Source organism: Glandiceps talaboti, chromosome 14, assembly GCF_964340395.1.
Source record: "Glandiceps talaboti chromosome 14, keGlaTala1.1, whole genome shotgun sequence".
Taxonomy (NCBI): Eukaryota; Metazoa; Hemichordata; class Enteropneusta; family Spengelidae; genus Glandiceps; species Glandiceps talaboti.
Window position 1 is genome coordinate 24,374,291 of NC_135562.1, and position 27,044 is coordinate 24,401,334.

The 27,044-nt window shown below is 37.6% G+C and overlaps 1 protein-coding gene across 9 annotated transcripts in view; it reads left to right on the plus strand.

The window, feature by feature from the left end:
• LOC144446048 (protein phosphatase EYA1-like) overlaps positions 1 to 27,044 on the plus strand; it is a 441,648-nt gene that overhangs the window by 395,733 nt on the left and 18,871 nt on the right. For all 9 annotated transcript variants that reach the window (XM_078135730.1, XM_078135731.1, XM_078135735.1 and 6 more), the window contains 2 exons: positions 2,047 to 2,136; positions 24,285 to 24,343. In XM_078135730.1, coding sequence (XP_077991856.1) covers positions 2,047 to 2,136; positions 24,285 to 24,343 — 149 coding nt within the window. The remainder of the gene's footprint in view (positions 1 to 2,046; positions 2,137 to 24,284; positions 24,344 to 27,044) is intronic.

Below are 27,044 nucleotides of genomic sequence, written 5' to 3' on the forward strand. Positions count from 1 at the left end.
CCACCAAATTTGTCCTGTGCTAAAATAAATTTGTTAATAGTCTTCAGTAGGAAGTGATATGGTAGAGATTATAGGGCATTGTCTGAAAAGTAGTGATATTTACAAACTATGTTTATCACAAATAGCACTCCCAGATTTTAGCACCAAGATTCAGTAGTGCTATAGGAATGGTAATTATATATCCATATGTATGTGTGTGTGTGTGTTTATGCTATTGAGTTTGCCATCGCACTTAGTGTTGCATCTCTCTTAGCCTCTCAAGTTCACCTCAGTTTTTCCCCTATCTTATACTATTGAGTTTGCGCCGAGTGCTGCGTCTCTCTGAGCCTCTCAAGTTCATCTCGGTTTTCCCCAATTTTATACTTCTTTCGGGCTGTGACAACTACACTGAAGAATGTCTTAAGATTCTGAGTACAGAATTGTTCACTTCATAGTACAAATCTCCATCGTCAGCAGTTGTTTCACGGATTTTGACTTTCATCTCTGACTCTACAGCAATATCCATGATTCATTGTGCCTAATCATCAGGCATTCAAAATGTTGTCATTCTTCTATTCAAGTCTTGCGAATGAATGTCACCAGTGATCCTCTGCTCAGGAGAGTCAATGCCTCCACCTGGCATGGAGTGACTAAAAGCACTGGATTTATGCAGAACCACCACTAGGAGGGGATACTCTGCAGGTAAATACAAACAACGTTAAATTCCTATTGTAGACAGTTGTCGTCAGTCATACCTGTCACCTGTTAAGAAAGCAAGAAGTATTTGCCACAACAACCTCATTACAATTCCACTTCCTTCTATTGTGAAAGCTGTTCGCCGTCCTGTGATCCCAAGATACAGTATGCAAGTTCTACAAAACACAATGACTAAACCTGTGATCAGTTGCAACAATCTAATCCCTATTTCAACTCAGCCAGCTGTTTCTTTATCACCCAAGAAGATAAATACAGTGCTCTTCAACACTCATTCCATCAACACTCCGATTAAAAGAACTGAAATCACATCCTTTATTAAAGATTACGAAGTTCAACTTATGTTCCTTACTGAAACCTGGTTGAAAGCCAAGGGTGACAAAGCTAAGTGTGCAGATTTAACACCAGCTGGCTACCAAATCAAGTCATTTCCGCGCCCAAAGCGAGGTGGTGGTCTTACCATCATCTATGACGACATTTTTTCCTCACGTATTTCGTACCGAAGTAAGTTTCCATTTGAACACATCAAGATATCACTTTCTCTACCACAGCCCGTAATTCACTTTTTCTATTTGTATCGTCCTCCACCAAGTCGAAATAACCAATTCACTGATTCACAGTTCATCAACCAGATTCCAAGAGGTGTTATGCTGCTGATATTGTTCAAAACATTTTGACACAAGTGGCCTAGCAACCATGACCTTGCCCTTAGCAACAGTCAAATGACTGTATATTACACTAGGGATGGGTAGGCAACATTGCATGAAAAGTGGTGTTTTCGGTTTCATATACATGACAGTCACATCGGAATTGCGACATTAACGGCTATTTGGCAATTCCATTGTGTGACCTTCATGTAAATGGAATCAGAAATGCCACCCATTAATGCAGTGCAAGTGACCAAAGATTCAAAATGTGTATGCAAATATCCCTAGCAACAAGACCATGCCCACAGCAACAGCCAAATGATGTATATTGCAAAGATAACAACAGAGATTCATAGACAAGTGACTAAACATTCAATTACCATATACAAATATACCTAGCAACTAGACCAAGCCCATAGCAATAGCCAATTGATGGTTTATCTTGCAAAGTTAGAAGGAATTAATAGGCAAGTGAATAATCATTCAAAAAATGTATGCAAATGTGCCTAGCAACAACAACACACCCATAGCAACTGTAGCCACATGATGTATATTGCAGTGATAGGAACAGAGATTAATATACAAGTGGATAGACATTCCAAAAATGAACATATACATAGCAACAAGACCATGACCATGTAAATGATAGTAAACTCTGACTCCCTCCACATCCAAAATATCAAATCTTCTGTCTTTGTTTTCACAGGATCCACCTTCCTCAGTGTCACTGGGTCTAAGAATGGAAGAAATGATCTTTAATTTAGCAGATACACACCTATTCTTCAATGACCTTGAGGTAAGCATCAATCATTGAATAGACAAACAGACAAACAAACAAACAAAACAAACAAACCGAAACAAATATTATGGTACAATTTCAGAAATATCAGATTGCCATGTATGTCTTGATTCTATGACAGAACCCCATGATAAGTGAGTGTATGTACGGCATACTCGAGATATTTGCACAAGTGCTTGCAGTGTTCTCTGCAGCCAAACTTTCACAATTGTAGTGATTGAAAGTGCAACAGAAAACACTGCAAACACGTGTGCAACTACCCAAGTAAATAAGGCAAATCGAGTACTTGGTATGGTAAAAAGAATATTCACCAGTAAATGGAAAGATATTTTATTGCCACTCTATAAAGTCTACTAGATCTTCTGCACATTGACTATGCTTCCTCAGTGTGGTCCCCACATGCGAGTAGAGATATTGTATTATTGGAAAAAGTGCAGCTTCGGTTCACCAGAATGATTCAGCATTTTGGAGGCTTGAATTATGAGGACAGGTTACGCTTATTGAAACTGACAACTTTAGAAACCAGACGGATCAGAGCAGATTTGCTGGAAGTGTATAAACTTTTCCATGGGCATACTCTTGTTGATCCAGTTGTGTTTTTCAACGTATCTACTTCGACAACAAGAGGACAGTTTGAAAATATTAAGGACAGATCCAGATTGGATATACGTAAATATTTTTTCTGTCAGCGTGTTGTAGACATTTGGAACAGTTTACCAGAAAGGGTTATTGCTACTTCATCAGTTAATCATTTTAAAGAGTGTATTGATAACACTTCAGAACAGTAAGGGGTCTTTAAAAGCCTCAATGGCTTCCTACCCCATGTAAATTCACGGTAAGTTCACCCTAGAGTACCCACACTGCAAACACGACTGCAACTACCCCAGAGTACGTACCCACACTGCAAACACAAGTGCAACTACCCCAGAGTACCCACACTGCAAACATGAGTGCAACTACCCCAGAGTACCCACACTGCAAACATGAGTGCAAATACCCCAGAGTATATCCACACTGCAAACATGAGTGCAAATAAACGAGTACCCACACTGCAAACATGAGTGCAAATACCCCAGGGTATCCACGCAAATATGAGTGCAACTACCCCAGAGTACCCACATTACAAACACAAGTGCAACTACCACAGAGTACCCACACTGCAAACATGAGTGCAAATACCCCAGAGTACCCACACTGCAAACATGAGTGCAACTACCCCAGAGTACCCACACTGCAAACACAAGTGCAACTACCCCAGAGTACCCACACTGCCGAGTGCAACTACCCCAGAGTACCCACACTGCAAACACAAGTGCAACTATCGATACCCCAGAGTACCCATACTGCAAACATGAGTGCAAATACCCCAGAGTACCCATACTGCAAACACAAGTGCAACTACCCCAGAGTACCCACAATGCAAACAAGAGTGCAAATACCCCAGAGTACCCACACTGCAAACATGAGTGCAACTACCCCAGAGTACCCACACTGCAAACATGAGTGCAAATACACGAGTACCCACACTGCAAACATGAGTGCAAATACCCCAGAGTACCCACGCTGCAAACATGAGTGCAAATAAACGAGTACCCACACTGCAAACATGAGTGCAACTACCCCAGAGTATGTACCCACACAGCAAACACAAGTGCAACTACCCCAGAGAACCCACACTGCAAACATGAGTGCAACTACCCCAGAGTACCCACATTGCAAACACAAGTGCAACTACCACAGAGTACCCACACTGCAAACATGAGTGCAAATACCCCAGAGTACCCATACTGCAAACATGAGTGCAAATACCCCAGAGTACCCATACTGCAAACATGAGTGCAAATACCCCAGAGTACCCACACTGCAAACATGAGTGCAAATACCCCAGAGTACCCACACTGCAAACACAAGTGAATTACCCTTGAGTACCCACACTGCAAACACAAGTACAACTACCCCAGAGTACCCACACTGCAAATACGAGTGCATTAACACTGCAAGGTACATCAACAAATTTTATAGGACATATGTGATTTGTTATGGTTAACATATGCGTTTTCTAATGTTAACATATGTACTAAATTATATTGAAATTGAAGTATGCATTCTTAAGATATAGCCTAATTACCAAAAATAATTAATTATGCAAATTATTCATTAACACTGTAAGGTGCATCAACAAATTTTATAGGACATATGCGTTTTCTAATGTTAACATAAGTACTAAATTATATTGAAATTGAAGTATGCATTCTTAAGATATAGCCTAATTACCAAAAATAATTAATTATGCAAATTATTCATTAACACTGTAAGGTGCATCAACAAATTTTATAGGACAATGTGTTTTCTAATGGTTACTGTATGTACTAACTTATATTGAAATTGAAGTATGCACTCTTAAGATATTTCATTGATATGCAATAATAATCAGGTCTAGCCATTACCCCAAACATTGTATGTACCAAATTTCAGTATAATTGAGCCAGCCACTTTTAAGAAAATGATGACACACACACACACACACACACACACACACACACACACACACACACATACAGATGGACATACAGGCAGACAGACATCCCCCTTTTAATACCTCTCGTACCGTTACGGGAGGTAAAAACTAACTACAGCAATTTCTTTACTGAACCATGTCAGGAATGATTAGTAACTCATTGTTCCATTGTTTTAATGTGTCTGCCTTTGTTTTAATTTGTGACAGTCCCTTCATATTATTTAAAGCTGTATTTGTTGTATGCATCTTAATCTATATTTTGACCTCGTTTTAAAGGTTTTTATTTTTCGACTGTTGCACAAACAATTGCCCACGTTGGGATAATAAAGTTATATTGTATTGTATTGTATTGTATTGTATTGTATTGTATTGTATTGTATTGCATTGTAATTTAATACAGCACGCTATCATGACTGGTGGCAATTCTCTGTAAACATCAATTTGCGAGGGCTGTCATCTCCGATGACTGCTTGTCTTTTGGTTAGTTTAAAATGCTCTTGAAACTTGATCATTTGACTATTACCTTACTAAATTAAGTGGCCTACTTCTTTTGAACATTTTTATGGAGATGCATATTGTAGACACACATCAAGTGTCATTTACTGTGTTCAGGCTACAAGTGTGATTTTCACTCTGAGGTGACACAAAATAATGAAACTAATAAGCTGGATTTGGGACTCCATTCACACTGAAATTTTGTACCTGACACAGATCACATACCAAAGTCATCCAATACTAGCATAGCCTTCATTTGTTCCAATCATTTAGCAGCAACCCTGAACTCTTTACCCCTGGAACCCTCTTTAGCTAGGAATCTAAATACACTTTAAGTAATCAGCTGGAATTTTGTATCAGACACTAAAACACCAATGTACCAGATCTAAATTTAACCTGACTTAGAGTAGACATAAACCATTCATACATATTGTTTTATGTTAGGTAAGACTAGAGTCGACTCAGAGTCAACTCAACTGGCTAAGTGAGAACCCCTAAGGGACCAGTCAGTTTCTTCAGCCTGGGGGGTGGGGTTGGATTTGTAGGGGTCACCCTAATTTTGAAATTGGCATTAGATGGATCATGCTGTTTTGAAAATTGTGGATGGGAGGGGGGGGGGGGGGGTCATTGTGTTTTGGATTGTGATGGAAGAAAAAATCCTTTTCTACAATGGCATATAGCCTTGTCTGAAATTTGGTACATGTGAGAATTTGTTCTTGTCCCTGTTTCTTACATGAATTCTTTAATATTACTTATTAGTTCAAACATAACTATACATAATAATTTGCATAATTGATGAGTTTTGGTAATTAGGCTATATCTTAAGACTGCACACTTCAATTTCAATATAATTTACTACATACATTAAACATAACAAAGTCCATATGCCCCATAAAGTTTGTTGATGTACCTTACAGCGTTAATGACTAATTTGCATGATTAATGATTTTCAGTATTATGATACATCTTAAGAATGCATACTTGAATTTCAATATCATTTAGTACATAAAGTTAACTATAACAAAGCAGATATTACCTATAAATTTTGTTGATATAGCTTACAGTTTTAATGAAAAATTTGCATAATTAATTATTTTAGGTACCTAGGCTGTATCTTAAAAATGCAAGCTTCAAATTTCATATAATTTGGTACATATATCAACCATTTGTAGGCTGATACAAGGTACACAGTGTTGTGATCAGCTGACCCAAGTGGTGGCTTTGCGAAAGATTTGTATGCGCTAGGGATGGAACCGTAACATAGATCTAATGTCTTGTCGTAACGTGTTGGGCAAGTAACATATTGATGGAAGTTTGTAGGTTTTTTAGAACAACTGAACTGAGGTTCAGTAGTGCTATAGGCATTGCCCGGCGACTGTGTGTGTGTGTGTGTGTGTGTGTGTGTGTGTGTGTGGGTGTGTGTGTGTGTGTGTGTGTGTGTGTGTGTGTGTGTGTGTGTGTGTGTGTGTGTGTGTGAACGACTTAAAGTCAAAAACCACCAGACCGATTGGCTTAATATTTGGTGGGGACATTACTTATGGTGTTCTAATGACAAACTGTTCAAATGGAAATGATCGCTTCATAAATAAGATGTGTGTTTTGGTTTTTAAAAATGTGATTTTTGGTCAGAATACTTCAAAACGACTGGGCAGATTAGTCTGAAATTTGGTGTGAACGTTCTTTAAGGGATGTAAAGTAAGATTTGTTCATGCCATGATAATACCATAAGAAATATGAAAATTAATGCTAAAAATGTGTTTTTCTTAGTCAAAAGTCTATAATTCCAAAAGTATTTTGTTGATTTGGCTGAAATTTCACAGGGGTGTTTCTGGTGATGCATGGATCACGTGATATTGATTACATGATGATTCCTTCAGCAATATGAAAAAAATCCCCATGATTTGTGGTATGAAACGGGGCTTCGACTTGTCCCACAAATGAAAGGTTCTTTAACTTCTTGTTTATTGATGCAATAAAACCATTCAATCTTTTATGGGCTACTTCACATGTCAATGTCAATGGCATAAAGATTACCCTCTGTTTGAGGTTGCTTGGAAACACTGCTTTTACTATTAGCACTGCTTAATTAAATTATAGAGAGTGTCTATGATTAAAACATGAAGTTCATTCATGTGCTACAAAGAGTCTGTTTTGGGTTAAAAAGTGTGATTTTAAGAAACTTAATCTCAAAAACGACTGAGCAGATCGGTCTGAAATTTGGTGGGAACATTTTCAGGCGTATGTAGATTAAGAAATCTACCGGCCATGATAATCCATTAGTGATATGCAAATTAGGTGTAAAAATGTGAATTTTGGGTCAAAAACTTATATATCAAAAAGTACTCGGGTCAATGAGACTGAAACTTAATGAGATGTTTTGGAAAGTGTTATTCTGCAGATTTTCTTCAAATCAGTTTGTCAAAATTGGCTCTAGCAACCATGACCACCCCTTAGCAACAACCGAACAACAGTATATTTTGCTCATATAACATCATCATCTAGTAGGCAAGTGAGTAAACTTTCAAAAATGGTATGCAAATTTCCCTAGCAACCATGAACACACCCATAGCAACAGCCAAATGATCACCTACATTGCAGAGATAAGTGGCGATTAATAGACAAGTGAATACATATTCAAAAAATCAACAAGACCATGCCCATAGCAACTGCTAAATGATCATGTATATTGCAAAGATAACAAAAAATGTGTGCAAATATGTTTAGCAGCAAGACCATTTTCATAGCAACAGTGTATATTGCAAAGATAATGACAGGGGTTGGATAGGCAACTGGATAGTCATTCAGCAAATAAACACCTATAAAGTGTTCATAAGCATTTAAAAAAAATATACAGTTGTGCTACAACGCCATTGGCACTATTTTTCAATGAGCACTGATTTAAATCACCAAGGATGATGTTAGGTGCATCAGGCAAAATTGATTGAAGTTTGTGGGTAACTTGAAATATCGTAGCGGCCGCATTGTTGACATTAGCCAGGGGTTGGATGTAGACAATCGTGACAAACAGTTGTGGAAATTCTCGAGATATATAGAAAGGACGAAGGGAGACTGTCAAAAGCTCAATATTGGAGGTGCATATTCTTTCTCTGGTAACAACAGTCTTACACCAACGCTGGTTAATGTGCAAACAAACTCCACCACCTTGCACTTTACCTGTCGCTTCTTTGTTTTGATCTTGGCGAAGTGGACAGCAAAACTCGTCGATAAATAGATCGGAATCAGGAACGATGTCATCCAACCACGTTTCAGTAAAGGCAGGTATACCAGTATTTCTGTACTCATGCTTGAAAGGTACATTTGCTTGGAGTTCATCAACTTTTCCTTTTAGTGATCATACATTTGAGAGAGAACAGTGGTCGGAAGTGGTTTGTGTTTTATGCCCTGTCTTTTCAGCAACTGGTGAACGCCTCCCCTCCTGCCTCATTTCCTTGGTCTTGTACCTTGTACCTTGTAGTCTTCACTTCCAAAATTGGTCCACCAGGGACTATAACTGGAAGGTTCTGACGAGAGTGATGGTGGGCGTTTAGATGGACCTTGTAGGGTGCTAGTTTCTTATGTGGATTTTGAATGTCTCACAAGATTGAATGTCAACAGTACTTTGTGGTAAGCTGTTCCATAATGTTGTGGCTTCCGGAAAAAAGGAATGGATGAAGAGGGTTGATGTCTTGTGGTACATTTCAAGTTGTTTGTTGTGGGTTCTTCTACTTCGCGTGATTTTGGGCCTGACATAATTTTCTGAGATGATGCTATTTTGTTGTTTAGGATTTTGTGTAAGATTGTGAGCCATTGAGTTTTTCTTCTAACTTCTATTGTGTCCCATTCTAATTTTTGTAGCATGTCTGTAACACTTGATTTTGGCTTGTAATCCCCAAGTACAAATCTTGCTGCTCTGCGTTGAACTTTTTGTAGGGTCTCAATATTATTTTGTGTTCCTGGGTTTCAGGCTGCTGACGCATGTTCAAGATGTGGTTGGACTATGGTTTTGTACAAGTTTTGTTTGACAGTCCTAGAACAGTGATGAACATTTCTTGAAGTGAAGTTTAGTATTTTGGTGGCTATTGTGGCTGCATGACATGTCTGCTGATCTCATTTCAGGTTGTGTTGAAGTATAATGCCCAAGTACTTAACTTCTTTGACTTCTTCCATTGTTGTGCTAAGCATGGTGTAGTTAGTGAGTCCAGGTTTTTGTTTGTGTGATATTCTCATAACCTTGCACTTTGATGCATTGAACTTCATTCCCCACTGGTTTGACCAGGCGACGAGATTGTCAAGATCTTGCTGGAATGAGATTTCATCTTCGTGTGATGTTATGGGTTTATATATGATACAGTCATCTGCAAATAGTCTGATGGTTGAGTTTACTGATTCTGTGATATTATTTATGAACAGGATGAAAAGGTGTGGTCCAAGTACGGATCCCTGGGGGACACTGCTCAACACTGGCTTTTGTTTTGAAGTTTTTCTATTTATGATTACTCTTTGTAAACGGTTTGTTAGAAATGCTTTGATCCAGGTTAGAGTTTGATTTCTGATGCCATAATAGTTGAGTTTCTGTAACAGGTGTTTATGTGGTACTACATCAAATGCTTTGCTGAAGTCCAGGATTGCGATGTCTGTAGTGAATTTATTGTTGTGGTGAGTAGACAGCTAAAAACAAGTCCACTCTCGTCAGAGCGCCCTCTCTCCTCTAACTCGACAACTGTCTTCTTGGGATTTGCGACGTTGAAAGATCTCTGAAAACACCTCATCGCTGTAAAATTTACCTTGAGTCTGAAGAGAGCTCGCTTGCAGTTGAAAGCCGAGAAGAAACTCACGACTGTACTGTAGTCAGCCATCTTGTTGACGTTGGTAGTCACAGTAATGATGCAGGCTAGTCTATCTGCTAGACCTCAGATGTTCTTCCGATACAATACGACACACGACCGAACATCGCTATCGAGGATGGAACATCCAAGGTCTAGCAAATGTCATCTGTGCAGTTCAGGATATAAATAATTTTTCATGCATATTCATCTTAAGGAGGGGCTTGTAAAAATAACCACCAATGCATTAACTGAAATGTGTGAATGACAACGTCTACAAACTCATCAAACTCACAATTACCATAAACCGATGACATAGTAATGACATGAATGTGTTTGTCAACACCTGCATGCAGAGATTGAATATATTAAAGTTGTAACAGGGCCTCACTAAACATACTAGGAACAACACTAACAAAACCAAAAATTGAAACTAAAAACACCATTAAAACACCATTAAAACACATACATTTGTATCTTAAAATGTAATATAGATGTTGGCTAATTGTTCATTATAATTATAACTTTACCTTGTTAGTTTTGCTTTAAATTGACCTTTTGGCACTTGGTTATATTAGATCTGTATTGCTTAAACACAAACTTACACACTCTTAACAAAACAAATACTAGTGTATCCTTACGGGAGGAATTCAGTTTACATCTGGGTTCTCCTGTTTTTCAGTTTTTACGTATATTTTATAATTGTAGTGTACAGCACCTTGAGATGTCTTTTTACACGGAAGACATTTTTAAAGAAATAAATATTATCATTTATTATTAAATAAATACACATTCAAAAAATGTATGCAAATATTCAGTCAATTATACAGTTGTGCTACAACGTCATTGGCGCTATATTTTATACAATTAGAGAGGGTGCTGTTCATATGGTGCACTGCGACAGTGTTTTAGTGTCCAGAAAATTATTGAGTTTCAGCCTTTGTTTTTGATTTTGATGTGTGTAGCATCCGTAATCGTCTAAATTAATGTATGTGGAAGGTGCTGTTCGTTTGTCACTCCTGTTTTTACTGGTTTTAGATACTTTTAGCCATTTTGCAGTTGGCCTGCATCTAGTCTTGCTGCTAGAAGTTCAGGCTTTCTTTTGATACTATAAGTGAACGAAGTTCGCAGTGAGGGCTAGACGTTCAGGCTTTCTTTTGATACTATAAGTGAACAAAGTTCGCAGTGAGGGCTAGACATTCAGGCTTTCTTTTGATACTATAAGCAAACGAAGTTCGCAGTGAGGGCTAGACATTCAGGCTTTCTTTTGATACTATAAGCAAACAAAGTTCGCAGTGAGGGCTAGACATTCAGGCTTTCTTTTGATACTACAAGTGAACGAAGTTCGCAGTGAGGGCTAGACGTTCAGGCTTTCTTTTGATACTACAAGCGAACAAAGTTCGCAGTGAGGGCTAGACATTCAGGCATTCTTTTGATACTATAAGCAAACAAAGTTCGCAGTGAGGGCTAGACATTCGGGCTTTCTTTTGATACTATAAGCAAACAAAGTTCGCAGTGAGGGCTAGACATTCAGGCTTTCTTTTGATACTACAAGTGAACGAAGTTCGCAGTGAGGGCTAGACGTTCAGGCTTTCTTTTGATACTACAAGCGAACAAAGTTCGCAGTGAGGGCTAGACATTCAGGCATTCTTTTGATACTATAAGCAAACAAAGTTCGCAGTGAGGGCTAGACATTCGGGCTTTCTTTTGATACTATAAGCAAACAAAGTTCGCAGTGAGGGCTAGACATTCAGGCTTTCTTTTGATACTATAAGCAAACGAAGTTCGCAGTGAGGGCTAGACATTCAGGCTTTCTTTTGATACTATAAGCAAACAAAGTTCACAGTGAGGGCTAGACATTCGGGCTTTCTTTTGATACTATAAGCAAACAAAGTTCGCAGTGAGGGCTAGACATTCAGGCTTTCTTTTGATACTATAAGCAAACGAAGTTCGCAGTGAGGGCTAGACATTCAGGCTTTCTTTTGATACTATAAGCAAACAAAGTTCACAGTGAGGGCTAGACATTCGGGCTTTCTTTTGATACTACAAGCGAACAAAGTTCGCAGTGAGGGCTAGACGTTCAGGCTTTCTTTTGATACTACAAGCGAACAAAGTTCGCAGTGAGGGCTAGACGTTCAGGCTTTCTTTTGATACTACAAGCGAACAAAGTTCGCAGTGAGGGCTAGACGTTCAGGCTTTCTTTTGATACTACAAGCAAACAAAGTTCGCAGTGAGGGCTAGACGTTCAGGCTTTCTTTTGATACTATAAGCAAACGAAGTTCGCAGTGAGGGCTTTCTTTTGATACTACAAGCGAACAAAGTTCGCAGTGAGGGCTAGACATTCAGGCTTTCTTTTGATACTATAAGTGAACAAAGTTTGCAGTGAGGGCTAGACGTTCAGGCTTTCTTTTGATACTATAAGTGAACAAAGTTCGCAGTGAGGGCTAGACATTCAGGCTTTCTTTTGATACTACAAGCAAACGAAGTTCGCAGTGAGGGCTAGACATTCAGGCTTTCTTTTGATACTATAAGCAAACGAAGTTCGCAGTGAGGGCTAGACGTTCGGGCTTTCTTTTGATACTACAAGCGAACAAAGTTCGCAGTGAGGGCTAGACGTTCATGGTTTCTTTTGATACTATAAGTGAACAAAGTTCGCAGTGAGGGCTAGACATTCGGGCTTTCTTTTGATACTATAAGTGAACAAAGTTCGCAGTGAGGGCTAGACGTTCGGGCTTTCTTTTGATACTACAAGCGAACAAAGTTCGCAGTGAGGGCTAGACGTTCATGGTTTCTTTTGATACTATAAGTGAACAAAGTTCGCAGTGAGGGCTAGACATTCAGGCTTTCTTTTGATACTATAAGTGAACAAAGTTCGCAGTGAGGGCTAGATATTCGGGCTTTCTTTTGATACTATAAGTGAACGAAGTTCGCAGTGAGGGCTAGATATTCGGGCTTTCTTTTGATACTATAAGTGAACGAAGTTCGCAGTGAGGGCTAGACGTTCATGGTTTCTTTTGATACTATAAGCAAACGAAGTTCGCAGTGAGGGCTAGACGTTCAGGCTTTCTTTTGATACTATAAGCAAACGAAGTTCGCAGTGAGGGCTAGACATTCGGGCTTTCTTTTGATACTACAAGCGAACAAAGTTTGCAGTGAGGGCTAGACATTCAGGCTTTCTTTTGATACTATAAGTGAACAAAGTTTGCAGTGAGGGCTTGCCCGAACAGTCTAGCAAATGTCATTTTCAGACCGGACATTCCATTGAGATTACATTAAGCGGTGGGTTGGGCCATGTATGCATATATATAAATGTTGGGTCAGTATGCATGAGGAAACTCACCATATCGACTTTAAAGTGTGGTTAGTGACTTGCCAATTTTGTGCAAGTGTGCGTGCATAGCGACAGAAACAATTACATTGTAGTAGAGTGGAAAACTTCTGGCAGGTCAACCCAAGGTTAACCCATTTTGTTAGGGGGTAGGTTAGGTGTGTTTGGTCAGGGCCTAAGTTTTTAATAGACATTCATTATGTAGGGGTATTAAATATGAAATGACAATTATTATGTCGCCTTCTTGTCATCCAATTATTGGGTTATTAGTCTAAGAGTGTGTGTGTATGTGTAAGTGAACCTAAAAGACAACGTTGTTGTTTATCATTTCTTTTAAATGGTAACAGTTATGTACCATCCAATCCCATATTTAGAACTGCAGTCACTACTACATTGATGGTGTAGTACAGCAGTAGTATGACTTATTTTTATATTCTCACCATAACTATTTTTCACTGTAATTAAGTTCTCCTTGTCATGTTGGCAAACTACTTTGGTCCTGGCTCACTTGATTTGACTTTTTTTGCTTGCTGGACTGGTTTTGGTTGAACTACAAAGGTCACTCATATTCACACCTTTGTGCTCGAGATATGTTATCTTCACATCTTTTATTTTCCCTTTGTCTAACCCAAACACACACAAGAGATGTTGTCCCTGATATCTTTCCCAATGATAACACTAAGCTTCATAATATACCCATGTAGAAAAGTTTCAATGGTGTCGTGTGGAAACTTGCTAATCCCGTATATGTCAAACACTGTGAAAATAGAAAAGAAACATTAATATGTTGGAGTTTGCAAACAGATAAATTTAATGCTTATGCATAACTGCAATAGTACTGAAATACAACTGTGGATTTATGGATATGATATCAATTAAAACTGAATGTTAATTACTGCTACCAATTACTTCTATTGTTGTATGAGCTTGGGAAAGGTTGAGAGAGACAGTCATTATCACTATATACAACTACTACGTTATTAAATGTAAACTCCAAATTATGATATCTAGAAAGTGAGTAAATATACCCACAGAACTGACACATGATAACTGAATTCCTTTGTTTATTGCAAATGGAAATATCAGTGTGTCAGAGTTTACACATGCTCACATACTCTTTAGACACCAGTACAGAGTCTACATTTTCTACATTAAAAACAATAAACAAAATGACAAATGGATGAATACATATTTGTCATTAATATATAAGTATTTCTGATATTGATAATGGAATTGATTTGGAAATGATATTACCATCATAGGATTGATTTGTAACTAAATCACTCTTTTACGTTTTGTTGTTGTTGTTGTTGTTGTTGTTGTTGTTGTTGTGTATGTAGATAAATAAGTCACAGTAATTATATGATCTTATATTAAGTGCAAAAATTGTCGCTTTTTTTTAATTGAAACACTTTCCTATTCTTTTATGTATATTTCATTTTGTGTGGGTCTACAGTACAACTCAAGGCAAACCCCGAGGTTTACAAATGTATTTATGTATGTATGTATGTGGTGGTGGTGGTGGTATAGTGTGTGTGTGTGGGGGGGGGGGGTTAAATCATTGAGCAAAATATAATTGTGCATGCCCAAATTTACAATACAAACATTGTACTTTAATAAATTGTTCCAAAATGAAATCTAAGTGTATCAGGATGTATTTATTTATATCATGAATTTATGGGATCGAAATTTCATGAATGCATGTAGCATATTACATTTTGAAAAAATTTCAGGATACCTCGAGCTTGATATTGAGAATATAATATTTTATTGTTGTCATTGTTTTTTGGAATCACTAACAAGATCTATAAAAAGTTACTACTCTAGTACTGAACAGCCAAGTACAACCTTGGTCAACTTATATCCACATCATGAAGCACATTATTTTTGTGATCAATCCAAAACCCTTTACTTTGTACAAGTCTGTGAGATGCAAAACAAAACATACATACTCATACCCCATCCCCCCAATAAAAATAGATGGACTCATATCCCCCACCCCAAATGTAAATTATGTTCTAGTCAAATTGTGTCAGCTTTTAATTCAGGGATAGCCGTTGTCTAACAAATGTACATAATTAATAGTAATGCCATCAACTAGCAGCTATGCAATAATTATTGCGTTTGTTGTAATTTTGAGTGTTTTTTCTTCTATTTTTGAGCCTTTTGAGTTTTCAATGTTTATTCTGAACCATATTCCACAATTCCAGTAACGTAGATGTAAACAGATGAGATTAAACTGAAAACTAGTCATGCTGGCAAGTCTCTATTACTGACATGACCCTCAATGAAGGGAAGGAAGGGACGACTCACTCCGTATGCAAGCAGGACTACTAGGGTTGGAGTATGTTCAATTTTATGCCAAGTATTAGGTGTAATTTAGCAGAAAACCCACTCAGCTTTGCAATTCAGATATGAATCGCTTCCATTTGCATTTACATTCAGTGTTTTTGCTAAGGTTTGGGAACCCCGGTAACAGAAAGGGGGAAAGAGGTAAAACTGGTAGTGCTTCCCATGCAATGTATCATAATTTAGGTGGGGAACCCCGGTAAAATGATGTGGGAACCCCGGTAGATTTTACCTACTTACCGCCCTTAAATAAAACACTGACATTGTAGGAATTGTAGGATTTGATTCACACTGAATTCAATGTCACAAACACAGAAGAAGAAGCCCCAAAATTACAGCAAACACTACCTACAATATATACAATCGACATGATCATGTCATGGACGCCATCTTGCCATTACACTTACGTATGGTTCATGCATACGCATTTGTCTTCATTGCATTCTCTCATGGAATTGAACTTCGTAAAGGTATAACTGTAGACGCACTAGAGCCAAAGGGGAGATCTAAAAAATATATAGTATTTGTATACTCACCAAACGTTTCGGATTTGGTCTGCTCGAACCGCTAATTTGGGCAGACTAGACGCCATATCATAATATTAAACTAACAGTATTGACAGCGACCAGCCACTGAGTGCAGCCTTCCGAGTTTACTCAAATTCACATGGTGTAATTATATTAATTCATATTGTCTTAACACTTTAAAGTACATCAACAATTTTATAGGACAAATGTATTTTCTTATGTTTGATGAATATACTAATTTTTATTGAAATTGAAGTATGCAGTCTTAAGATATTGCTTAATTAGTTGATTTCATTAATATGCAAATTTCTCTAATTAAACATTAACAGATCTGGCTCAAAACCTAATCAGGTCTAGCCATTACCCTAAAGATTATATCACTGATAGAATTTTCACTAAATTGCTGCCATTATAAGACATAACACATACATAAAAAGCTCAATTAATCCTTTGAACATGGCGTTAGAATTCAAACCCGATATACTCTCCAAAATCTTGTTTTTACTTTGTTCGATACGCGCACATGTTTCTGTTTCTGAAAGCATGCATTGGAGATCATTGGTCAAACCAGGTCAGCTTCAACGTCTGGGTGAAATCACCAGCTTTCTACTGAAAATTCTTGCTGAAGAATTCGCCAAGATAAATGCATATGATCTTTTCTTCGATCAAAAATGAAAATCTTCTCTCTTTGTTTTTATATAAATCTTTCGATACTAAGGGCGAGTTTTCTGCCAGAACGCGTGCATTTATTCATAAAAAATAACATATTATCACAACAATGCAAATAAGAAAAGTAAATGTTGTTACTGTGTTGCAATGTTGGGCACTGTACTAAGTGGTTTAATTGGGTCAATTTTTCGAATTTCATGGGCTTTGTTCTAGACCGTTCAAAGTATTCGGGTTGCTTGTATTGAAAGGTACGTATATCAAAATATATATCGATAAGTTTCTATCCAGATCTGAATTTTATATTTTGAGAAACCAAACGAACTTGAGGGCCATGGAAATTCACCTCATTGTGGCGTTCATCGCGAAATTCTTGAACTGAGTGTTACATAAAGGGTATATTGCCGTAAACGAGAATCAAAGTATAAAGAGGTATCATGCTTACCATAAAGTATGTAAACTTTCTGATGCATACTAGCGATGTTACGACGGTTTGTTTATTATTTGCCATGGAAACGAGTGTACATATCCCAGGTATGTAGGGGATCGTGAAAGTCGGGGTGTTCAAAGTTGAGTCAAGCTTTCCTGTACTGAGAATAGGTAGCAGATATTTGAATAACTTTTTCGACAACTAACTTTCGCTGGGACTTCAAAAATCACAGATATAGAGCTAAAATTCATGATGTTCAAATGATACCAATAAGCAATCCATAATTTTTTCTGTATCACGTATGCATGGGTAAATGTACATATGCCTGTATGTACATTGTATGCATGTCGAATGTATGTATATCCCTGTAAATTTGAATAATTTGATTTCAAAAGCCATTACATCTGTTCCACTACTTGTACATACATAGATTGATATCACAAAGTGCTTTCAGATTTCTATAGTTTGACACACCTTTTTGCCAATTTAGGGATATATCATGTACTAATAGCCTACTATAACAAAGATTGTTGCATTCCAGCAATTATTATGTGTATGAACAAAAAACTCAATATTACCATTACGGAAGGCTTTCAGTTTAAATCTGGTTGCTAATATTGTAGGACACAACACCTACATAAAAAGCCAAATCAATCTATTATCGAACATGGTAAAGCTGATATTGAAAGAAGGTTCATCACTCACAGAGTATCAATGTCAGAAATACTTCAAATGTCATACAGTTTCATAACATTAATTTCCAATCAAGTGGTACATCATATATAATAGCTCTAACTCAGAAGTTTGCATTCCAACAATATGTGTATGACCAACAATCTGTAGTTTTACCCTTATGACAGGCATTCAGTTTAAATCTGGTTGATTCAAATAATTCAAGTGATGATGATATTTAGTCCCCCGCCGGACGAAGTCCGGGACGGGGACTTATGGATGCAGGGTTCCGTCCGGCCGTCTGTCCGTCCGTCCAGAGCTGTTTCTTGGAGATGCCTAGACCGATTTTTTTCAAACTTAATACAGAGGCAACATATAATGGCATACATATGCACGTCAATTTGTTTGATGATATGATCCAATATGGCCGCCTAGCAGCCATTTTGTTTGCAAATTTTCCATGTCCAAAGCCATAACTCGGACATGCTTGAACAGATCTCATTCAAAATTGGTATTAGGACAGTGTTCTATGACATACATGTGTATATTCATTGTTGTCGTGATATGATCCAATATGGCTGCCTGGCAGCCATTTTGTTTGCGAATTTTCCATGTCCAAAGCCATAACTCAGACATGCTTGAACAGATCTCATTCAAAGTTGGTATTAGGACAGTGTTCTATGACATACATGTGCACATCAATTTTTGTCGTGATACAATCCGATATGGCTGCCTGGCAGCGATTTTGTTGGCGCAGTTTTCATGTCCAAAGCCATAACTCAGACATGCTTGAACAGGTCCCCCCCCCCCCCCCATACCCGACTCATCCTTTATTGTTGAATGGTTTATTCCATCACGTCATCTTGAAGAGAAGGCATCTCCCATGTCCAATGAGGAGACACAACATGAGTAGGCATGTTCCATGTCCAACGAGCAGACACAACATATATAAGTCTGGTTGATTTAGGTTCACAAGTGTTGTTGCGTGATCAGATGTTTGATTTAGGTTCACAAGTGTTGTTGCGTGATCAGAGTAGTGATATCAAGAAAATGACAACATAAACTGCGAGTTCCTTAAAGGGCCACTGCAATTCTATTTCTTTCTTTACACTAATATGTTCATACTGCCCCTAATGAAAGTAATGTATGATTAAATGTTGATTTACTGCATGCGTCATATAGAAATGGGAGGGGGAAAATCTGTACCTCCCAGCCTGCTTCCTTCGACTTTTTTCGTGTTTCTGGAATATGCCGAGCACTCACGTGTTAGCAAAGCCAAAGGTGTTGTTTACATTTGTAATATTATGTCATCCTTGAGGCCAACCTGGTCTTGGTGTTGTTAGCCTAGCGGTTCACTATGGCAGTACCGTTAGTCGACAATGGTTCGACGTTATGTTTTTGGAGGCTGCAGTAACACGAAGAGTGATTCGATCACCTTACATTTAGCACACATAATGGATATAAACTGAAATTTTAGTCTTCAAAATTTTGTGTTGTTTCGAGCAATATGAACCTATTTTGTCAGCCACGGTAAATTCAACACAGATGTACGTATGTACCCACAATCATTAACTTGAGAACTTGCAAGGTCAGATTAAAATATGTGCGAAATATAGACCACATAAGGTAGAGACACCAAATTTGGCACAGATAATGAATATAAACTAAAATTTTAGTCCTGAAAATGTTGTGTTGTTTCAAGCATCGCAACGCACCTTGTATTGTCGGCAGGACAAAGTTCGACACAGACACAACACAGCTACAATCATTACCATTGTCCGTAATTTGACAACTTGCAAATTTCCTGCTATAACATTTATTCAATATAAATATGCATTGTATGGGTTGTTTAATACATAATAAAAAAATTTACCTTGGAAATTTAGTGAAAACATGATTTACGGGGTTGTAAGCCACAGAAACTTCCGTGTAGTCCTCACACGATGCTGACAAGGCCGCCATCGTGAAAGCACACGTCAGAAAGAGGTTCTACAGCAAGCCATTATTGCGTAAATTGCTACCCAGCCTTTATTCTGCTAGCTATGAGTATGATGTACATGAATGATGAATCGGCAAATGTTCAGATACATACACGACAAATAGAGCACAGGCATCCAGCGAGTTTTTATCGAGTTCAGAGTAGACTTTACCGCTTACCCAAGTCTGGGCTAATTATTTACACTTTTTTCTGAAAAACATTCAGTCATGTATTGCGAGAGCCTAGACTTCGCTACATTGTAAGTATGGACAAGACAAAAAAAATGTGGGAATAGAAATGGGAAAAGAAATAGTATCAACACATAACAAACGCAAAAAAAGGAACTTGTTCCAGTCTAAATTCAGAGGTACAAAGTCCACTACGTAAAATTCAAAACGCTCACCACAACTAATCTACTCTGCATGGAAATATAAAAAATCATGATGCAATCATAGACAATGGAGGAGAGACGGCTCATTGTTACATTGTATCCTGGGGATAAATCACTGATCTATCCATGGTTCAATTGAATAGAGGTGACGCGACTACTATACTAGAGATCACCACGATCAATGATTGCCGATTGAGGGAATTTTATCGCGTTCTTTGTGAAACGATATGCCTTCAGATTACATAATATTGCCATATTGTGTCACCATTTGACATTTTTGAATACTAGTATTTGTGTCGCATTTTCATTGGAAGTGGTCCAAGCACGTACAATTATGCCGTCGATCAAGCGTGGGTTTCTGATCATGTTTTAATCATGTTTTTTTTTCCGATTTGAAGACAGAAGTGACAGGTTTTGAGGCAGACAAAATAGATTAAATTATAACTTTAGATCTACACTGACAGCAGTAGTCTACCCATACCACCTTTGACATGTGCTCTCATCTCATTGCTGAGCGTTTTCGTATCGTTGACGTGTGTATTTTAGCATAGACATAACGCGATGGACCATGCAGTGTCATCAGAAAGCAACCGCAACACATTCCCTACATCTCAAAACACGAGAAATTACACTATTAACCCAGACTTATTTCAGAAAAGTCCCAAACCTGAATGTCAATATCGCGTCCGAGGTGCTAGATGCTACATGTAGATGTGGACCCGGGTTGTTGACCTTCGCCAAAGTGCATCAAGCATGTAAGAGTTGCATTCATAATACACTACAGTGTAGGCCTATTACAATTCCGGGAACATGATGTAGGCTACCACGTCATGTCAAAACACACTCCAATACATGCAGATCACAGTCACAGCACGTGAATTTATGAGTATTTAGGTAGAAAGTGACAGAACAGTGATGTGCAACATGACGAACCAGACATGATATTATACGAGCATTTGCGTTGGTGCATTGCGGCCCGCAATACTATATAGATGACACATCGAAATGTATGTACAAGATACACATGGATAATATACTGCATGTAAACTCTATCATCCTAAATATTGCCTTTTAGTGTGACGAACTGTTTCCATTTACAACAAAGTCAGCCTCCACAAAGTGAAGAAGCCAAACCTAGCAAAGGTCAACATAACAAAGGACGCGTCGCGTCGCCATTGTCGCTCAAACATTCTTTTTCGATGTGCCACTTTGCTTAGAAAGCACTGGAGTGAATTGAATACCGCGGAACACGACTACACAACAACACATTGTAAAGACATACTAGTAGCAGACAGGACAGGACACTATAGAAGACAACTTTAATACCAATTCTTGTTTAAAAGTCTGTCTTGATCTTGTGTAGGTGGCCTGATCATCATCGCCATAACCACCCGTTGAACTTTCACTTGTACCGTCCGGTTCGAAGGAATAGGGTTCAAAAACACCGTCAAAGATGAAAGCTAGGCTGTGATCCTCTTCACTTGAAAAATCTGACGAACATTCGCCGTCCCGTTCGAAAGATACAGTTTCTAGAACTTGTTGTTGTGACTGAGCCTCCATAGAAATGCATGTTAGGAAGGTGAAGTTCAAGGTTATGTGTTCCTACTGTGACGACATAACAGGAATGCTTTCATATGCAAATATAAATACTCACTCAGCAGAGGGTGTCATGAATGTGGAAGCAGCATAATTTCTAACGAGATTTTCACTATTCGTGGTCACTTTTTTTCTCCTCAACGCTATAGAAATGTGTTAAGTGGCTATTTTTTATTGATTTGATGAAAAGTGAAAAATAGAATTGCAGTGGCCCTTTAAAACCCAATCATAGCGGGGACTATGTCATTCTCAATGACTTGTTTAATCATGTCTTGGTTTTTACTATGTGAGGCATATGTATATCACTTAATTTCACGACCTTGACCTGAATAGCAAAATGGTGGCCATGTTTGTAATACACAAGCACATTTTGCCTGTTATCACCAAATGTTTTAGACATATGGACACCATTCAAGTGTCTACATTCACATTATCAATAGACAAAGACTCCATTTGAATGTCTATCCCCAGCGTTCTTTTCATATCTTGACCTTTGCCTTTGACCTCCATATTTAAGTTCAAATTGCAAATTGGTCAATAAATTATGAAGTTTTGTATCTCATTTAAGACACCATTCTCACTTATAATGTAATTTTGAATAGTTAGCTGTGCATTTACTGGTTAACAGATATATAAAGAACAATTTTCAAGTTCATGGTATGGGGCATTTAGAATCACCTTTAAACATACTAGTCTAGTATTAAAGGGAATTATAGTTAATTTACACATACACAGGAAATTCAAACAGCACTGACTTAGAGCTCATGTTTTTATCACATTTTGTACTGAAAAGTTTTACATGGCTCTCATATGTCATATATGATAATATGTTTGTCCAAGATGGTGCCATCACATGGTGATACTTCACATCGTGCTCTTGTTTTTTTCACCATTGTTATCCTTGTACTCGTGCCTGGCATTTCTACCTGCTTTGCATGTGAACGTAAACAGCTATTAGATGTCAAAACCAGAGTAAGTGAACTCAAACTTCAACCTAACCTCAATTCTTGTAACTTTCTGTTTTGTGCATCTACTGACAATAGTCACCAACACACACCAGGTGGAATCGGTGTTAATCGCGTATGCAAACAGGGTAAAAGGGGTGGTGTCTTGGCAAAACTTCGGCAACTTTCATCTAGACCCCCATTTCCTAGCATCCATCTTGCAAACTGCAGTCTAACAAGATAACAAATTGGATGAACTGTTTTGCTGTATCAAAAACCAACGTGATATGAGAGATTGCTGTGTGCTTTGTTTCACCAAAACTTGGGTAGATGCTGACATCCCGGACAATGCTCTTAAGCCAGACGGTTTCTCAATTTCCAGAATGGATCAATCTAAGGAAGTCACTAAGAAAGGGAAAGGAGGTGGTGTGTGCTTTCTAATGAACAATTCTTTGTGTACTGATGTGGAGATCATTTCGCAATTTTGTTCTCCTGATTGAGAGTGTGTGACAATACAAGTGTCGGCCTTACTATCTACAAAGCGAATTCTCAGGTGTTGTTTTGTCATCTGTTTACATTCATCCAAATGCAAGTGCTTCAGATGCCCTAAATGAACTCTCAAGCATCGTTACAAGGTCTGAAAGAGAGACTACCAAATAGATACCCCATTTGTCATCTATATGGCCAGTTTATTAACAAATTTATTATATAACGTATTTTGCAAAGATAACATCAGGAATTCATAGAAACAAACATTAAAAAGATATGCAAATATGTCTAGCAACATGACCATGCCCATAGCAAATGATCGTGTATATTGCAAAGATAACAACAGGGCTGGATAGGCAGCTAGATAATCATTCAGCAAATGAACACCTATACCCAGCATGGATCAGCATGTGGGTAAACATTTTTTTAAACTGTACAGTTGTGCTACAACGCCATTGGTGCTATATTTATTTGTTAAAGTTCTATAATTCCAAAACTGTAGAGCAGATTGGGCTGAAATTTAATGGGGTGCATCTAGGAATGTGTAACTGAAGAACATCGTCACAACATGATGATCCCATCGGCGATATGCAAATTAGGTTTAGAAATCTCAATTTTGGTCAAAAACTTAAATATTGAAAACTACATAGTCAATGTTTTTACAAAGATAACAGGGATGGGTAAATAAGAGAATAAAGATTCAAAAACTGTGCAAATATGCAACAAGACCACATCCGTAGCAACAGCCAAATGATGATGTATATTGCAAAGATGAAACCTGGATGGGTAGGAAGGTGAATAACTATCCAAAAATGTAAGCAAATATACCTAGCAACAAGACCACACCCATAGCAACAGCCATATACTATAATGCCATTGGTGCTATTTTTTATAAAGACAATTAAAGAAAAGTAAATTTGCACTTTTATTTTTATACAGGAATGTGATCAAGTACATATTGATGATGTAGCATCAGATGACAATGGACAAGATTTAAGGTGAGTGCATTGTGTCTCATTTGGGTTACCATGGTAATAAATACATACCATGAGATATGCATTTCTACTATTTGATGATCCCATGAGAGATATGCAATAACGTAATGTTTTGGGTCAGATTTCTCTCTAAAGATTAGGCAGATAGAACTATACACAAATTTTGTTGTTTTATTGATCTCATTAAAAAATTAAACATTTTATGGGGTATTTAACGTAATGTAACAAGTGTAGTAGCACTTGAATTAAGGTTGAAAACTGTTTTTCACTACGTGTCTTCACTGCACAGGTAAAAGAGTGTTTTAATGATAATCTAGTGTAGTGAGTACATGCTCACTTTTGGGCTGTACACACTTACAAATATGGTTCCGTATGCATGTACCTTTGACTGCCTGGCATTCACTATTGTTTTAGCCTACATCTGAAGGAAAATGGTCTATAAAAGGAACTGCTTTAGTTGTCACAGTGCATGTATGGATTTAAAAATCAATTTATGACTGTGAGTTTACCTATTTTTAGCACAACTTAACTGATAAGGTTCAGTAGTGTTATAGACTTTTCAAAGTGGTTGGCTGTCTGTTTGTGTGCGTGTATAAAGAACTTAAGGCAAAAAACCACTGGACCGATTGCCATGATATTTGGTGGGTGTATTACCTTGGGTGTCTAGTTGGGAGGTTGTTAAAGTGAAAATTATCTTACCACCGGTGTGTAATTTGGGTCTAAAAATGTGATTTTTGGCCAAAAAACTTAAACCCCGAAATTTCTTGGCAGATCGGTCTGAAATTTGGTTGGACTGTTCTTAGGGGCGTTTAGATTAAGAATTGTTCATGGCATGATGATCCCATCAGTGATATATAAATTAGGTCTAAAAAGGTGTCTTTTTGGTCGAAAATCTTTAATTCGAAATCACTAAGAGGAGTAGGCTGCAATTTGGTTGGAACGCTCTTCAGGGATTAAGAATTTTTCATGATATGATGATCCCATCAGTGATATGCAAATAAGGTCTACAAATGTGTCTTTTTGGTCAAAAATATATAATGGGTTGAAATTTGATGGGAACGTACTAAGTGCTGTTTAGATTAAGTGGGAAGAGTAGGCAAGTTAATAAAGATTCCAAAAATGTATGCATATATATCCATAGCAACAAGATATGTCTGTAGCAAAAAACAAATACAGTTGTGCTACAAAGTCATTGGCGCTATTTTTTTCTACCCCACCCATTCAAGGAGAGCGATACACCGATCACCGTGTATTGCGCTCGATATACACAATGTATGGACAAAAGCAAGTTTTGGAACTGAAAAATCAGTAATTGTGGGTTAGAAGTATTGTGTTTTGATTCATTGTATTGTGGGGTATGATTAGGAATTTTCAGATATCAAGATTTAAACCTGGTTTTACCTTGGAAAGGCTATATTTTGCCTTGGGCAGTATTATATAAGTAGAACTCTCCCCAATGTTTACAAAGTTGATAACTCAAACTTCGAAATGATCTGAAAGTTGGTGAGAGGTCCGTACGCTGGATTGTAGAACTTAATGTTCTTGCTGAGAAGTTGGAAAGGCGTAGTGATTGTGGTTTAAAACTGACTCAAATGTGTATTGGAGACTTGAACTTGGGCTTGCCAGTCATTGTTACGTTACTAGTGGATCAGTGCTGTACTTTTTAAACATAGTTCACACGGTACAGCAAAATCCCACCAATAAAACCCTTAGTAACAGATGCAGAAAATTCCCAATGTGGGCAATGGTTAACTCATGATATTAATTCTAAAACTGTTGTAGGCAAGACAAGAACATATTTTTATTCGTATTAAAAGCATACCATTCCTAAGCAAGGGCAATGATTTTGTTCAGAAATGGAGGTAGGACTACAATCCTTCCTACCGCCATAGTACAAAACAGCGGACTGTAACTGTTACAGCATATCCACATTACTGATGTTTGAGTTAGAAGACATCATTTGGTAAGGTCCTCATTTGCCTCCGTGTTTACAATCTCATATCATGATATCCCTATAACCATAGCCATATTATAAATTTATGTAGCCATGATTGTTGTGATCATTTGTCCATGTATTCAAGTGTAGTCAAATTTTCCTAGCTGCATGAGCAACTTTACTTTTATATAAAATCTACTTTATCACGAGTATTGTAACGTGACATGGCTATTATTATTATTATTTATTATTATTATTATTATTTATTTATTTCGGAATAGAAAAAAATTCCATATACTGAAGAAAAAATAGAAAAGGGGAAAAAAGACGGATTAAGAAATCCTCTGGCCCCACACATTCCACAAAGTGCTTTTGGTGACAATGGTGTTATATAAGACACTCGCAATAATCGGGTTTTGAGATGCCGAAATTCGTTGGTAAAAAGCACTTGTTTTTTTTCTTAAAACTTCATCAAAAGTACAGACATACATACTTACAAACAATGCACAGTTGCTTTGAATAACTGAATGTTTAAAACCGGTCAATTTCCTAAAAACCTGAGAAAATGCTTTTCTAATCATATTAAAAGTACTGACAGTAAAGTTACTCCACAGGTAGGAACAATAAGGAATGTCACAATAAACAGAAAACAAATGACACTTAACAGAAAGTGACGTATATTTAAAGTCACGGACAACTGCATTTCCTCTGGCATAAAAAAGACGAATCTTCGCCTCAATATCAACAATATCTTTAAAATCGGGAGTA